We start from the raw sequence: 16,125 nt of genomic DNA, 5'->3' as shown, positions 1-16,125 counted from the left end.
GAAACAGTGCCCCGGGTCCCACAGATAGCCCGCCAGAATTTCTTGTAAGGGAAAAGCCTAGAACCTACTTCTGAGTCAAAGCTAATTCTCTTTTAATTAAAATCCAGAGGGTTTTTTTTTTTTTTTGCTCATGTATAATATGTGCTGAATGCACCAGTTTCTATGGTTGTGTCCTCCTGCCCCCTGACTCTTTCATTTCTCTGTGCTTTGTGTTCAGAATGACCTCTGTCTTTACTTAATCCAAACCTACTTTTGCTAGGCACAGACATCTGACTTCTTCATTATGTCTTCTAGTGCAGCTGTGCCTGGGCATTTGCATATTGCAAATATCATTATTATAAATAATTTTCCTTTTAAGTTCTCTTTATTATCATATTCAGGCCATAATGCTATTTTTAGTTACATCAATAGGCAGGTTATAGTACCCATGAATTTCACTTCAGGGTAGAAAACTGGAGCATTTCAAAGTACTTGCTATTAACAAGGGGAGGTGTTGGGACGGATGGGACAGAAAACAACCCCTTGATGGTACGAGCTCCAAGTTCTCTCCCCGAAATGCCCACAAGCCCGAGATCAGTCACCTCTGCGCAGGGCTTGCAGGCTCTGCCGGGCGTGGCGGTGCAGCTCCTCCACGCAGGGCGGCCTGGTGGCCGGGAGGAAGATGTTTCTCTGCTGGTGCCACGGTGCACGGTAGTACACGCTCAGCTTGCTCTCGATGTCCAGGTTGGAGACAGCTGCAAGACAAAAGAGGAAAACAGGGCATTATCCATCCGAAGCTTTCAGTTGTGCATTTGGCAGACCCTGGGGCGGGACGGGGTGGAGTCTGGGTGGAGTGGAGTAGAAATCCAGACTGCTGCATTCACAAGAGGAACTTGCTTACGGCTGGAGAAAGGTTTGAAGTTTACGATACAGATAGGATAGATACAGATAGGGCCCCCAAGCCAAGGGATGGGAGACCCCGGGACACCAACCATCTGTCTGCGACCAGCCAGTTTCCTCTCTACACCCTCACTTCTCACTGTCTGACACAGTTGTTCGTGAACCTGGACAGGCCCCTGGCCAGCCATGCTTCAGGGTGGGGTGAGGGCCTGCCTTCCAAGAAGGCAGAGAAGAGCCTCAGGAGTGAGTGGAAAAGCTTGCCCCAGCTCCAGTCTTCTGGCCGCAGGCCCTCAGAACTATAGTTCTGCACACCTGCTCCTGATGCCCACTTGAACTTTGCCCCTCCCTTGCCCTGCTTTCTGTCTCCTGTGACCCCCGGCCCCCGACCCTCACTATTGAGCATTATCCTGCCCTCTACTTGCCATCTCCACTGTCTGCCTTCTTTCAAAGCATTGCTTAGCTTCCCTAGTTTTGCCCAGGGAAGAGCACAGGCATTAAAGAACCCATTAAGGGGTGACTGGTGTTAAGGGAGGGAAACCACAGACAGTGCTGGTGAGGAGAGGGACACGGTCCTTGCGACTCCTCCAAGAGCTCAAGGAAGAAGGCCTCCTTCCCGCAAACACAGCATTTAACCTATTATGTCTTCTTCGTGCACACACTGAGCCTAAGATGGAGATCACCCGTGAGTCAAAGATAAATTCTTATGGAAGGCACTGTTCCTAAGCAGGAAGAGTCTGATTAGGAAGTTACTGCACAGAGGAACTCCTGAGCACCTGGGCGGCCTGCCAGCCTCAGGAATGGCGAGAACTGCCCCAGTCTGCTTTACCCTCCAGACCTACTATCTGGACCAGACCTACCCTGCATCTCCCAGTCTCGTCCTCTCCTTCTGCTTTTCCTTTTCTTCCCAGGGTGTGATTTGGGCGCATTCTGTCCCACTGTTTATTCCTGTGCCGCAAACAAACTTTTGGTTCCTGTCCGATCCTTTTCTTTTTGAAATCTGGTCTAGCATTTCACTTTGTCTGGGAAGCCTTACATAAAACATGACACTCTGCAGATAAAGCAGGAAGGCAAATGTAAAAGAAGGGAAGAAACTTTTGTAGAAGGGGCGGGCGGGAATAGAAGAAAGAAAATTGGGAAAACGCAGCCTTTTGATAATTAGTCCCCCCCTCCCCCGGCACTGCATTTACAGCAGTTGTTTTTGTTTTTGTTTTCTTAAGCAGTGTTTAGCAGTGTTTCCCCCCCCCCCCCACTAGAATAATACATCCTAACCACAAGGACCACCAGTAGAAACAAGGACATATTTGCAAAGATGCTAAAGAAACATCACATGGACACAATGCTATCTATGCCTCTAAAACAGTGCTATCAAATAGAACTCTGTGATGATGAAATGCTGTATTAGCTGTACAGTCCACTGTGGCAACCACTAGCCACACTGGCTACCGAGTACCTTTAATTTTTAATTTTACTTAAGTTTAAATAACCACAGGTAGCTATTGTATTGTACAACCATAACCAGAGTGTACTATCTATGATATTCTCGCACCCTCAGCTACAGAGCACATGACTCCCTTTGACCTAGATTTATTCTCACTTGGTGTTTTATGTCCGGGAAGACTTCAAGCCCGAGGGTTAGAGATCACAGGATTATCTTCCTGGGTAGGGGAAGAGTAATTTTAGGGGAAGGTTCTATGGGGCCAAGAATAAAGGCAGCAACTTTTCTTTCTTGCTTACTCTATAACCTCAACCCTTTCATTGGAAACATAAGTGCTTGGCGAACCAGTCAGGGGTCATTGAGATGAGGTGTGGGAGGCCTCGGGGTAGAAAGGGTGGGCCACATCTGGATCTGAGCTCTCCTTCTCTCATGTGTAAAGTAGGGGGAAGTGCTGAAGACAGAGCCTTTATTTAGCCCCCCTCAGAGGAAGGCTCTGGTTCAGTGACCAGGACTGATTGAAAAGTCAGCCTCTCCCTGGATGCAGAGGTCAGCTCCCACCCAACAGGGCAGAGGTCATTACCAAACTCAACGGAGATGGCTGTGAATTCATGTGCTAGTGACAGCTGGGAGAAGGGACAGAGCAGAAAGCTTGCCTGGTAGAAAGAAGAGGCAGGAAGTTCAGTGGGATAGTCCCTGAAGTAGAGGGACTTCTGAGCACCTCCTCTCCCAGGCTCATCCTTTCAGCGGGAAGGCAGAAGCCAGGATTTGGGGCTGGACCCAGGTGACTTGGGGGTAGACCAGAGAGCCTTATAGCCCCTCATTCCCTCAGCACCACAGACCAGACGCTCAGGGTCTTATATTTTGATACCCCTCAGAAACGAGGTTGAGTGGCCGTGGCGCCTCCATCTTTGTGTGGGAAACAGCTTTTGCTTTCAGTTTTGTCCTTTGGTTACAGAGCATTCATTACCTAGTACTGTGTGTCCACCAGAGGCAGGCAGACAGGCACTGATGCAGCTCTTCTAGGGAAAACTATCCCATTTTCCTTCTTTAAGAAGTCGATTCCTTTTCCTAAGTAACAGTTCAACAAAAGTTGAATCCACTCATTCATAAGCTCGGTGCGCCACTGCCAGTGCAAGGTTGTCCCACATCTTCAGGTTCACCCTGCCCCCTTTTCTTCCCTACTTAACAATTTCACCCTGGCTGAGCCATGCAAGATAGTAGGTTTAGTTCTCTTACTTAATGTTTGGTCTCATAAAAATAATACAAAGAGAAGCAAGAAGGTCTCTCCTCAGCTTATTTGGGTATATCTAGGGAACTGTCCGGTAGGCAGAATTCTTGGGGTGGCCCCCAAGATTCCTGCCTTCTCGTGTACATAACCTGTATAGTCTCCTCCCCTTGAGTGTAGGTGGAATCTGTGAATTATGGGATTTTAAGATCCCTCTTCAATTGACTTTGAGTTGATCAAAAGGGAGATAATTAGTGTGGTGTATCTGGTCTAATCAGGTGAGCCCTTAAAAAAAAAAAAAGACAAGCAGAAGCAGCGATACTCTCCTGTTGGCCTTGAAAAAGCAAACTGCCACATTGTAGAGAAGGCCAGGTGGCAAGTAATGGGGCCTCTAGGAGCTGAGGGCCTCCGTCCTACAAACCTCAAGGAACTGAATTCTGCCAACAACCCAGAGGCCCCTGAGCCTCAGATGAGAACTCAGCCCCAACCAAAACTCTGATGGCAAGCCAAGGGGACCCTGAGCAAAAGACCCAGTTAGCCCGTGCCCAGATTCCTGAGCCACAGAAATTTCAAGATCGTAAGTGGGCACTGTTTTAAGCTGCTACGTTTGTGGCAATATGTTGTATGATATTAGAAAAGGAATACACCCTCCCACTATTTCATCTGCTTCCCTGGAGCCAGTTGCTTGCCTTGCCTGGTATCTGTCCTCTCCTTCCTTTGTCACTCCTCCCAGGGAAGGGGCAGATAATGGCACAGGTTACAGTGGGAAATAGGGCTATATGTCTTGTTTTTATCCCCTACACAGGAAAACGGTTATGTGCATGTATCAGTTTTCCTGTCCAAGACTGTAGGCTCTTGCAGGGAGCTCCAGCCGTATGCTAAGCACTGCGCCAGGTGTGTTATACTCATGGTACCTTCACACCACCCAGAGATTAAAGTAGTGCTCCCATTTTACCAATGAGGAAACAGAAGCCCAGAGAAAGTGAGTAAATGTGCAAAGTCACACACCTGGCACGTAGAAGATCTGGGATTAGAAACCATCTCTGGCTTCCAAGCTGCTGTTTTTCCCCAAACCAATATTGAGATAAATTTGCCTAAACTAAGGCTGATTGGGGGAGGGGGATGTGAAGCGGCTGTCTGCCACATGAAAAGTATCTAGTGCTTCTCAAAAAAAGAAATAAATAAAGGATTCGTAACTGCTACTCTGTCATCCATAGCATTAGGTGTAACCAAGAACTGAGTGAACCTTTCACAAAGTGCCCAGGAGATATGCCATATTCCAGAAATACAAACAGATACCATAAAACCAGACAGCTGAAAGAAAATGCCATTGTAGGAAACGTCCACAGGGCAGTGAAAAGTCTTTCTGGACTGAACTTAGCTGATCCCCCTGTCGAACTCTGAAGATAATGGGATTGTCTAGACCTTGACTCGTAGTGATGTACTGACAGCATGGATATGGTCACTGGGTTCATCTGAAATGAGCTGAGGAAGACTGGCGTCTGCCCCTCTCTTGGAAAGGCCAGGGTCATTTCTTTTTTTTTTCTTTTTTTTAAGTATGTATGTATGTATGTATTTATTTAGGCTGTGCCGGCTCTTAGTTGCGGCACGCGGGATCTTTTAGTTGGGGCGTGCGTGCGGGATCCAGTTCCCTGACCAGGGATCGAACCCAGGCCCCCTGCATTGGGAGCGCAGATTCTTGGCCACTGGACCACCAGGGAAATCCCCAGGTTCGCTTCTACGGACGGATAGAGGCTCGGCTTTAGGAATTGTCGGGAGGGGGTAAAAATCAGGGGCGAATACAATCTTGCGCCATGCCTCTCCGGCCCCCGGTCTAGGGTTGGTACTTGTTCAGTACTGCCTTTCGTGGCCTCATGAGCTTATCACTCCCTTAAAGCTTTACTGCCCTTAAGAGGAGTGCAAAATGCTTATTCTTGGCCTCTCTTCCTAGAAGGCCCCTCTACCCCGAGTCCCCATACCTGCCGCTGGCTCTCTCCGCAAGCTACTCCTTCTTCCTTCTCCCAGGCTCTCAAGAATTTATAAGGGGAAGGTGACAGCTGAAATCAAAGTCTGAATGTTACATGTCGTGAAAATTTCAGAAAAATGTGCAAAGTGACTCAGACATGGAATTTCTACCCCTTCAGGGGAGGGGAAGGGATTTTTTAAAATGTTCTTAGAGTGTCCACAGGACTAACTACCCACATGTACCTTGCTAACCTTCCTTCCTGCCCTTCCACCCATCACACCCACCCCCATCACACCGCTTTCTTGCTGGGAACACAAACCGTCCATCCCGATGCCTTCTGACAGAAAGCAGCAAGGAACATGTTTAGCACATCACTGTATCAATGAGCATCTGAAATTGCATCACAGATATTGTCGGCGGCTTGCTCTCTGGGTCCCCGCTAGGCTGCAGCCGCTCCTCAGCAGTCGCCAGCTTGGTAAGCAAAATGGAAATCTACTCAGGGTCTCTGGTGCTACTGCCTGACTTCCCAGATCCGTTAGGGAGCAAGGGAGGGGCTTTCTCCACTCTCTCCCTCCCTCCCCCGCCCCCCCAACTCTGCTTGGCAGTGTGGAGGAGGGAGCAGGGTAGGGAGCACCAAGGCTCCTGCTACCTGTTGAACAACCCAGCGCCAGAGCCAGGTGCCCACAGTCTGCCCCTGCTGGGCTTCCTTTTCCGCAGAACCACAGTAATTCAGACTTGTTCCCCACTGTGGACAAAGCATCCAACCTGGACCCCTCAGTATCAGAAAAACCTAGGCTTCCTGACAAGTTCCAGCACCCACAGAATAGGAGAACGTGGCTGTGTATTTATTTACGCACGAAAAGGAGCCAGAACGATTTTTCCCATATAAATATTTCTCTAACTTCTAAAACGAAATGATGCTTCACACTAGGAGTACTGTTTAATTATTACTGCTGTTGTTTCAATGTTCGACATCCTGTGGAAAGACCACCAGAAGCCTGGGTTCTACTCGCAGTTCTGTGCCCTTGGGCAAGTCACTGAACGTTCCCAGGATTCAAGTTCCCCATCTTTACAAATCAGGGTTTGGCCTTCCCGCTGTCTGACAAGAGTCCTGTCTGCTCTGTTTATGCCTCTGCTTTCTACCAGTCACCGAAATTAAATGAGGTTGCATCATCCCCCCAAGAAAGACTCTGTATTCAAGCTATGGCAGGATGCCCTGGGGGAAAGACCCTGGCCTCTGGGATGGAACAATGGTGATTCAGCCCAGCAGCAGTGGATCCAGAACGAGGGACTGAAATCTTTGGGCCTCTGGAAGTGCGGATCCTAGAGGCTTCACAGAATGGTTCGTAGGATCCAGGGAGATGACAAAGTCCTTGACATGTCCCTGCTTACTAAATATTAGTTCCCCTTCCTGCGGTGGGAACAGAAGAAGATGAAGAAGCCAGGATTGGGGTCCAAGTTCAAAAGACGAAAGTCTGGAGCTCTCCAACTTCCTGTTTTCTTTATTTTCCCGTCTTCATGGTGCGTCAAGTGTAAACAAAAATGAGGCTACTAGAGATCACTCTTGCTGGGGGGTGGGGGGCGTATCTTACAATCTGGAAACTGAAAAGAAAGCTGCCTACAACCAGGGAGCCTGTGACCTCTCTGACAGGTCGGATGTCCCCGGTCTCTGATACCGGTTGACTTGGGCAGCATTCAGTGTAATGACTTAGAGATCCTAATTCTCTGAGTCACTGTCAGAGCTGCAGTACTATACGTTCTCCTTGGAAACGGTTTATAATTTTCCTGTTTATCTTTGGGTCATTCTGCTGCCATGTTCTATACCATGCACTTCCTCCAGAATGCAAGCACGTAGCCATCTGTCACAGCTCGGCTACTGTTTTCAGAAAATTCCTTTAGGCACATAGCAGAGTCACTGGATTCTACTACTGAAGAGACCTCGGAAATTATGGCGTTCTGTGTTTTTTCAAACCACAGTGCGTGACCCTTTAGTGGATTGTGAAATCCGTTCAGCAGATCAAGACGAGCATTTTTTAAACAATGAAATAGAAGAGAGTAGAATAGAAAATACCACAGTGCACCTCATGTAGTACTGTTTCGTGACGCTCTTGGTTCTGTCACGTATGTGTGCATTTGTATGTGTGCATGCCGGGGAGTGATGTAAACATGTATTTCTTGCTCTGGGCAGCGGTCAACACACTGAAAGCTACTGTTTAGGCACCCCTCGCAGGTACTGAGGAGGGAGGAAATCAAGGTTCAAAGATATGACCCAAGATCACAGAGTTGATTTTTGGCAGAGGCAAAAACAAAGCTGAGGTCTCCTGACCCCGGGTCCACGCGCACTTCCCTTGGCAACGTTCAGCCTGACCGCTGCGCCCTTCGTCTCTCTCAGTGCTTATTTGCTATCTGTCACATCTATCAGGTTGTCCTTCCGAAAACAAAACCCGAAACTCAAGACACACGCTTTTCACCTGTCATCTAAGAAACTAGCCATTTTCATTTTGGGACGCCAGAAACGCTTCGGCCCGGGGAGCAAAGAACAAGTTTCCCGGGGCTGCTGATGCTCCCGGTCAGCAGACCACACATGGACTAAACCACTGGTTTATAGACACTGAGGCAACAGGGTAGGTATTAGATTGAACAATATTAAATTAGTGATATTCAACTGTTTTGCTCTACAAAAACCATCTCAATAGCGCGGTCTAATAATTAGATCAACCCCAAGGTTAGCTTTACCGGGGGGCCGTGATGTTCTCAGACAGTGGTAAAGCACCTGCTTTCCAGCAAACCTGGGCTGAAAATGACCAGTCCGTCACCAAGTCATGACACCTTGGTGCCCGTTTTCAAGACTTGCATGCCTGAGCTTAAATCAGAGTGGGAGCCTGGCTCCACCCTTGCCTCATCAGCCCCACACCCCTTAAAGAGACACTGGCAGTTTTATATGTTTGTTTGCAAACAAGTTAACGTATAGAAAAGATAATACCCGTCAGAAATAAGGAATTTGATCTTTCAGGAGAGCCAGATGGATCGCCAAGGAATACTTCAAAGATTCAGAAAAGGGTGAATTGTCACAAAGCTATTTTCATTATTTGCAGAGAACCAGGTGAGGCTGGTTACTGGGAGGACACGAGTATCAGCTTTTGGTATTCTTGGTTCCTTGAAAGCAGGAAGATGGAGAGGAAGGAAGGCACTCTACCCACAAAGATGAATGTAGTGTTCTAAAGTCCCTTCATTCCTGCTCAAACTGCAGATGTGCTGTTATGAACACAGGTACCTTTGACATTCCAGGGCAGAACGTGGAGCTGGAGTGGGAGAGGCAGATCAGAAAAAGCATGTGACGATCACCTTTCTATTCAGGAGACACTGCATACAGCCAGTGGAGGTAAGAGGGAAGGGTTCTTTCCGTTTCCGTTATGGTGCGCAGAGACTCTCTGGTCCTCTTGGACAGATGCCCTTGGCTTGGTTAAATCGTGAAGCGGTAAGGTAATTAGCACGTGACACCCAGTTACACATGCTAATAAGTCTCTTCTCCTACGTAGAGGTTAGTCTCTTAAAATTTACTTAGAGATCATGAGCAAGGATGGAAATTTTAAAAATACTTACAAAAGGTCCCACATACCACGTCCAGTGCACTGCACTTAGAATGACTTACTTGCTAATTAGTATCTTCATAGGTAGAGAAGTGATGCCCTTCATTGGGCCAACAAAGAAGGAATAAATATATGAGCCTGCAAGCCAAAAGGAATTCTTTTCCAAGGACCTTTCCACTCCCAAAGCCAAGACGTTTATAATGAGCTGGGTGCTCTCAGTAGAAGACACACATAGTTAACACATGATATATTGAATCTGGGGTCAGAAAAGACGTGTTGTCTTTTGGCTCAGCCTGAGTCTAGCCGAGTCTGCAGCAATACTGAAGGAGGCCCACTCTTCACGGACAATGGCTCTTTCTCGATCTGCCCGGGGAGGACAGGCTCAGAGAATGGTTCCCCAGGACGGGCATTGAGGCAAAGGTTCAGGAGGTGATACTAAGAAGCTACCAGTAGGGGGAGGAGGGAAGTGAGAAAGGGAAGGGAAGGAAGCCAATAGAGGGTGTACGTATGAGCATGTTATCATGGTGGGTAACTGGGGCTGGATCCCCTTGGGGGACCCCTTAGAGGCGAGGGAGTTGGGATATTGATCTACCACTTCCTATCAATCACTGGTTGAAGGCTGCCTAGGTGCCAGAACAGTATTTCCCTGGTACTTCTAGAAAAGCAGGCTCCTTAGTCAGAGAAGGAATGCAGGTCGTGGGAGCTGTAAGTCAGGCTGCTGTGCACTAAACTAATAAGGGTGAGGGAATATGGACAGAGCACTAATAGTCTTGGGGGTTTTAGGAATGTGACCCTTAGAGAACAAGCATTTGCATTTCAGACTTGGGATGTCTTGATTGCTCACCTGGCTAATTTTTAAAGTTCTCCAAGGCCAAAGTAGCTTAAAATGGACTTGTTGTCAAAAATCCCCCAAGAGTGGCCGTGAAAAACCCCTGGTCAGGCAACTCTGGATCCTGGTTGGAACATTAGCTGGGAGGCCATGGCCTGGAGGCCTGGCTGAGGGGAGGCTGCCTTCTGTAGAGGCATGGACTAGGGGCCCTGGCTATGCCCAGGGTCCTGCCTCCTGTGTGGCATTGAGCAGGTCACTGGACCTCCTACAGTCTCTTTCCAGCTCCGGAGTTTTAGGCATGATATGGTAGCCCAGGTTCCTCTTGCATATTTGCTGCCCCAGACCTGGAATCAGCCCTTTCCCCAAGAAGTCCTGGCCCTTCTCGGAGGGAACAGGCTTCAGAGCCCACATTCCGCACGCCAGGGGTATTCATCGTTGCTGGGTTGTCATTGACTCTAAGCTTCTTCAATAGACAAGACAAGAAAACAGGTGAATTTTAGAAGGTGAAGATAAATCATGTGTTGAAACCGCTATTTCCAATTCAAATCTAAGATTACGGGTTTCAATTTAACTTTCTTGATTTTATAATTGATCTCTTTTCTCTTAGGCTGAAAATCTTGATTCTTAACGACAGTGGCACAATTTCTTACTTGAGTAGTCTCAAAATGACTGCAATAAGACAACTGAATTCAGTTTTTAGATAGCTTTTTGTTTTGCTTTTTGTCTTTGGGATATTTTCTACTAGAGATGGACAGTAAGAAGTACTCGGTTTAAAAGTCACACGAAATGATTGAAGGTGTTGAATCCAATAATTGTTAAGGTTCTGTATATTCCTTTGGGTGCATGAAATGAGAGAAACGAGAGGCTCCTGACTGCCCCATTCAGGTGGATGTAGTTCGTAAATTACTAAAAAAAAAATCCGTCTACAGCTTCTGCATTTTTAATTTACAGCTTACTTGAGAAAAACATACAAGCCTTCTTGCCCTTCACGCTCATCTGCCCCGTGTGTTGCCATATTTAGAAAACTAGGAGTTCCTTCCCTTCCCTCCTTGCCTCTGGGATGTTCTGCCACTGGCCCTCGGAGGGGCTGGACTGGCTTTGTTGAGTACCAGCACAGAGAAGCCCACGTAGTGATGAGGAGAGCCTTTGATCTCCAGAAGACTTGAAAACTCAAGCCTGGAGGTCTTGACATTTAGCCCAGAGATCAAACACATATGTTGGTAACTGCAGGGAAAAGGGAAATGAACTAGCCATTTTTGAATCCAGAGCCTCTGATGGAAACTCCATAAGCAATGGCAGAATCTACGGAAGGCCGTGGGCCCATCAGAAGCTGAGTAGCCTGTCTAGGGAATCTCTCTAAGGATGTGGGTGAGTGGACCACACACAGGGATCAGACTACTTCACCTATGAATGTCTGTAAATGAGCCCAAATACCAAGACACTAGGCTGTACCATATGAAATGGATATTTTTGTAGGTCAAAATGGTTAGAAATATTGTTGATTTCATATGGTTCAACTGTATGTATAGCTCTTAAATAAGCAAATGAGAATCCAAGAACTCAGCAATCTTTCAAAAGAGATAAATGACCCCCTACTTCTCCCTCCCAGGTTTAAGGCATTTGTCATGTTTCTCTTCTCAGGTTGATTTGCTACGGAGGCAGGTAGAGTGAGAGGAAAAGAGAGAAAAAAGCTATAGCAGGCAGCTGGTTCTAGAGGGTCGCATTAGAGGACAAGGGACTTGGGCCCCAGCGCTGGCTGGCACAGTTCAGAGGCTCACCAGTAGATCTTGACCCCAGTCCCGCCGAGCGTACCGGAGTCCCTGTCTAATCACATTTGGGTCTGGGAAATGGAATGTGTAACCTCTTACTAAGTTCAAGGTACATACTGTGCAGATGTACTTTAAAGAGAAGGAGATGCCATCAGTGCCCTCAGGAATTTCTAACCTGGTAGCCACATTAGACAGGTTAGATGATGAGCCCAGTGGGACCAAGTGTGCCCCCTGCGAACGGTACAGAGTGCCATACAGGTCCAAGAGAAACGCTCTCTGGTTCGGGAAGGGGTACAGGGAAGAGGTAGTCTTGAAGTGGAGTCAGAGTTGATGGATAGAATCAGCAGGGAGGTTGGAAAACGCTGGAAGAGAACCGTATGAAATTTCCATTTTGAGGTAAGAAACGTCTGACTATTGGCGATTTCCTATGAGGCAACCCAATATGAAGGTTGGAAAGAGTGTCAGTGCAGGTCCCAGGAGGAGTTTACTGCCGCCGGACCAGGGATTGTGTGAAGCACAGGGGGCAGGTTAGGGGCCGCCAAGAAGGAAGACAACACTACTTAGTGAGCATGATGTGCATGGACCAGACACCGAGATAGGCTCTGGGTAATATCATTTGGTTCCCACAGTAAAGCCAGGAAACACATTTGATTATCTCTAATTTGCTGAATAGGCATAGAGAGGTTAAGAACTTGCCCAAGGCCCCAAAGATTATAAATGGGAGAGCCAGAACTCCAAGTGAGTACAGCTGAGTCCGAAGCCCCATACCCCTTTCTGCCTTCTACCCGGCTTTCTAACCCACACCACTGCCCCACACAGGAGCAGATATCTGTGTGGGAAGGCCACGGTCATCCTGGAAAGGAAGACTGAAGTCATTCAGTGGAGAGCCCTGCTGGCTGGGTTGAGGAACCTGCTATGTAACGGGGAGTGTCGTAGGTGCCCCAAAGCAGAGCTCAAGACAAGCTGTTTGTTTAAGGATAGAGATGGGCTTCCTTGTTTATATTTTGCATCTTCCACCTAAGCAACGGGTCTAGAATACGGACCTGTATGTTATAGGAGCTCAAGTATTTTGGTTGCATGGATGTGATTCAACTCCATAAATGGTTCAAGCTATACATCTTTGTGGCCCTTTCTCTCTCCTTTAATCTACCTTCTTTCTTTTCCTGATCTCTTTCCTCCCAGATCAATTCTACTCAGTGCCCAGCTCAAGTTGTACCTTCTCCATGAATCTATTCAAGATTCATGGACCCCAGGGCCCAATAGGTTCATTCATTTATTGAGCAATGAGTGATTAAGGACTTGCCATGTGCCAGGCACTGTGCCAGGCACTGCCAGTGGTGGACATGACAGACACAGTCCTTGCCCTCATGGAGGTCACATCCAGGAAGGAGGAAGGCTAGGAAGTGAAAAACTGACTGATAAGGAAGGATGTAATCAGGTAATAATAGGCACTCTGATGAAATAAAGCAGGGGGGTGAGAGAGAGCAAGGCTACTGGGAGGCATGGCATGGAGTAAATGACAGGAGATGACCAGGAAGGCCTGAGATTCTCAACTAGGCATCAGAGATACCAAAGTAAGGGAGAGAGAGAGGGTGCCTGTCCATATGGCGCTGACCTCTAGAGGAATGAGCTCTTCCTCTAGCTGAGTGTGGCAGTCTGGCCTAGCTAGTTACCAGTCATTTCCTCTTTTTCGGCACACAGCTGGACTACATTTCCCAGCCTCCCTTACAGTTGGGTGTAGCCATGTGTTGAGGTCTAGCAGTGGCACGTGAGCAGAAGTGATCTGCACCACTTCCAGCATAGCTCATAAAAAATCTCCCACATGTTTTCCTTCATGTTCTTGAGAGCTTAGAAGCCATATACTGAAGATGGTAGTTTCACAAGATAAAAAAGAGCCTGGATCCTTGAACTCCGGCTAGGAGAGCAGCTACCCACCAGTGACGAAAAACCCATTTTGGACATTATGCAAGTGAAGAATAAACCTGAATTTTATTAAGCCAGTGAAATATTGGGGGTTATTTGTTCTGACAGCTCACATTACACTAATTCACTGAAGTCACTGTGTCATTGCCATGGCTATTCATTTGACCCATTCTCAGCCTAGGACATGGTCTTATCATATTACTGTTTACCTCTGTACTCTTAGTTCACTTTTTCTTTCTGTAGGTCGCACCCCTTCAACTCAGATGGCAACAGTGCAGTCAGAGGCCTGCCCTTCCAAGGTGAGTGCTTTGATATCTATCTTATCTGCTCATTAAAGCGGGATTCCGCTTTCACTGCTGCATCATGTCAATGGATGCTTTTATGGCCCTTTGAGTCATTTGTACTTTTAGGTAAGGGAATGATCGACGCTTTCTCTTTTAGTGAGCTTAGAAGACATGTGTTCTAGACTACCACAAATACAATCCTTCCCCAAATTATGATCATTTCCGAATTGGTGGGGCCTGGGTCAGTATGACAGTACTGCTTATACAGTTGTAGCTGCTTATTTCCCTGTCAGACTGTTGGCTTTTTCAGGACAAAGAGTACTTCTTGTCTATATCTCAGCACGAGGCACAGTCAGGCACATAGTAGGTGCTCAGTAAATGCTTGCTGAAGGAACGAATAGGGTTATTTAATGTTGTTAAACACACTGATGTGCTATGGACATAATCTGCACAAGTTTTTGTTCTTCAGGAAGCGTCTTTAAAGCCCCCCCCCCCCCCCCCCCCCGTCAATTTACAGTCAGCATTAACAAAAGCTTCTCCTTGAAAACCAAATGCATAGAGTCAGGCTGAATTCCGAGTCGCTCCGGGTCGTCCACAGAAATGAGGATTGTGCGGGAGGGCACACTAAGTAGGACTCTGCTTTCCTGCTGCTTTGCTAAGTGCTGGCTTTTCCCCACCTTTGTTCTTTCTTCCCAAACTCTACCTCCAAATTATCTCTGGGAGTCTCCAGGCAGAGTCATTCTTTATCCTGACACACGCCTCCCTAAGTCACCTACCCAGTGAAAGCTGCAAGCACCCACTTAGCCAAAATACTGGGCTCGATTTCTCTCCAAGGCCAGTACCCAGGCAATGCACGCGCAGCTGGGTACTGGCCTTGGAGAGAAAGGCAGTGCCTTCTCAGCGCCCTCGGAGCAAGTCGCCCAGCCCCACACAGGCTCTCGCCTTCACACTGCCCTCCTGCTCCAGATAGCAACTTGTCTTTGAGTGTCACAAAGCAGAGCTTCACTGGTCAGAGACACCAAGGCCAGACTGATACGGCAAAAGAGCAAGATCAGGAAAAGAACAGGCTATCCTGCATAACCTTGAAGAGTAAAGAAGTTCTTTTATTGTTGTTTTTCTTTTACAGCCTCAGACCCATGCAGCAGTACGAATTGAGGTTAAAACACAGATGCCACTAACCTGCACACCAAATGGCATGAGTCAGTGACACCAGCTCCGAGACCTGTTTTGAGCCCAAGCAACCGTCCAAGCCACACGTAGGTCACCTTGCTTTGATCTAACAACAGGTCAACCTCAGAAAGAGGCATTTCTGACAGAATTTCACCCACTGAAGAAACAGCTGGCTAGTCCGTTTCTCTTCCCAGTAATAAATGAGAAGCATTTATTACTTCATTACACTTACCCAACCCATAGACCACCTTCTAAACTGGCTGTTTCCCGAAAGCTGCCAGCGAATTCAATCAAAGGTATAGATTCAGTCCTGTGTAGACATGGGACAGACCCCTTTTAGTGGGCTGTCATGGGGCCCCCCTCTGTCATTTCTGCAGGGAATTAGGTATTAGGGCAAGGATGTTTACATGAAGAGGTGAAGAGAGTGGAGAGAAGGCAGGTAGTACTTAAACAAAACGTGGCGATCTCCTTTTAGTTAAGAATGAGGTTCAGCCAGTGTTCTCTTTTCTTAAAACAAATTTTCTTTAAAGGCTGTCCAAGCAATAGCTTCGGTGAGCACATTTATTTACCTTCTATCCACGCGTAAAGGTTTGTTCTTTCCAGAACAATAGCCACCTGGGACAAGTGACATGCAGAGGTGTCCAGATTCCCACCTCTCTCACCACTGTGTCAGCTTACCAGTGTGCCCTCCCAGGTCTTCTTCAGATATTGGCTACTGGCTAAAGCCCATTCCAGAAATACCAGTGTCCTGTGTGGTAGCGTTTTCTGCAAACCCACAGAAGGCAGGATCTACTGGGACTTTCCAGGCAAACTGCCTTTTCAGGGGTAGCAGACTCCAGAAGTTCCCTCCTCCTGGGGTGCATTGAAGCCAGTGGCCCGGAGCAGGCCGTTTAGGGTCTGAACTGTAGGACTGTCAGGGCCTTTCAGGTAACAAGTATGGACTTGAGCTTTTGTATTTATTTGGATAGACCCCAAAAGGCTCATCCCAACAATTAAGAAAATCCTAGTTGAATATTTACTTGTTAGCTAGGACTCCCAGACCGTTAGGCCCTCCC

At 47.5% G+C, this 16,125-nt stretch overlaps 1 protein-coding gene and 1 long non-coding RNA gene across 5 annotated transcripts in view; one reads left to right on the top strand and one right to left on the bottom strand.

Annotated features, from left to right (window-relative positions):
• NHS (NHS actin remodeling regulator) overlaps positions 1 to 16,125 on the bottom strand; it is a 349,404-nt gene that overhangs the window by 62,906 nt on the left and 270,373 nt on the right. For both annotated transcript variants that reach the window (XM_004269644.4, XM_049704699.1), the window contains exon 2: positions 582 to 734. In XM_004269644.4, the coding sequence (XP_004269692.1) occupies positions 582 to 734 (153 nt within the window). The remainder of the gene's footprint in view (positions 1 to 581; positions 735 to 16,125) is intronic.
• Positions 1 to 16,125, top strand: part of LOC117201227 (uncharacterized) — a 105,941-nt gene that overhangs the window by 64,125 nt on the left and 25,691 nt on the right. For all 3 annotated transcript variants that reach the window (XR_004483217.2, XR_004483219.2, XR_004483218.2), the window contains exons 4-6: positions 8,756 to 8,887; positions 13,860 to 13,915; positions 15,027 to 15,156. This is a non-coding gene — a long non-coding RNA (uncharacterized LOC117201227). The remainder of the gene's footprint in view (positions 1 to 8,755; positions 8,888 to 13,859; positions 13,916 to 15,026; positions 15,157 to 16,125) is intronic.

Source organism: Orcinus orca, chromosome X (genome assembly GCF_937001465.1).
Source record: "Orcinus orca chromosome X, mOrcOrc1.1, whole genome shotgun sequence".
NCBI classification, from domain to species: Eukaryota; Metazoa; Chordata; class Mammalia; order Artiodactyla; family Delphinidae; genus Orcinus; species Orcinus orca.
This window is presented reverse-complemented; position numbering and strand designations above follow the sequence as displayed.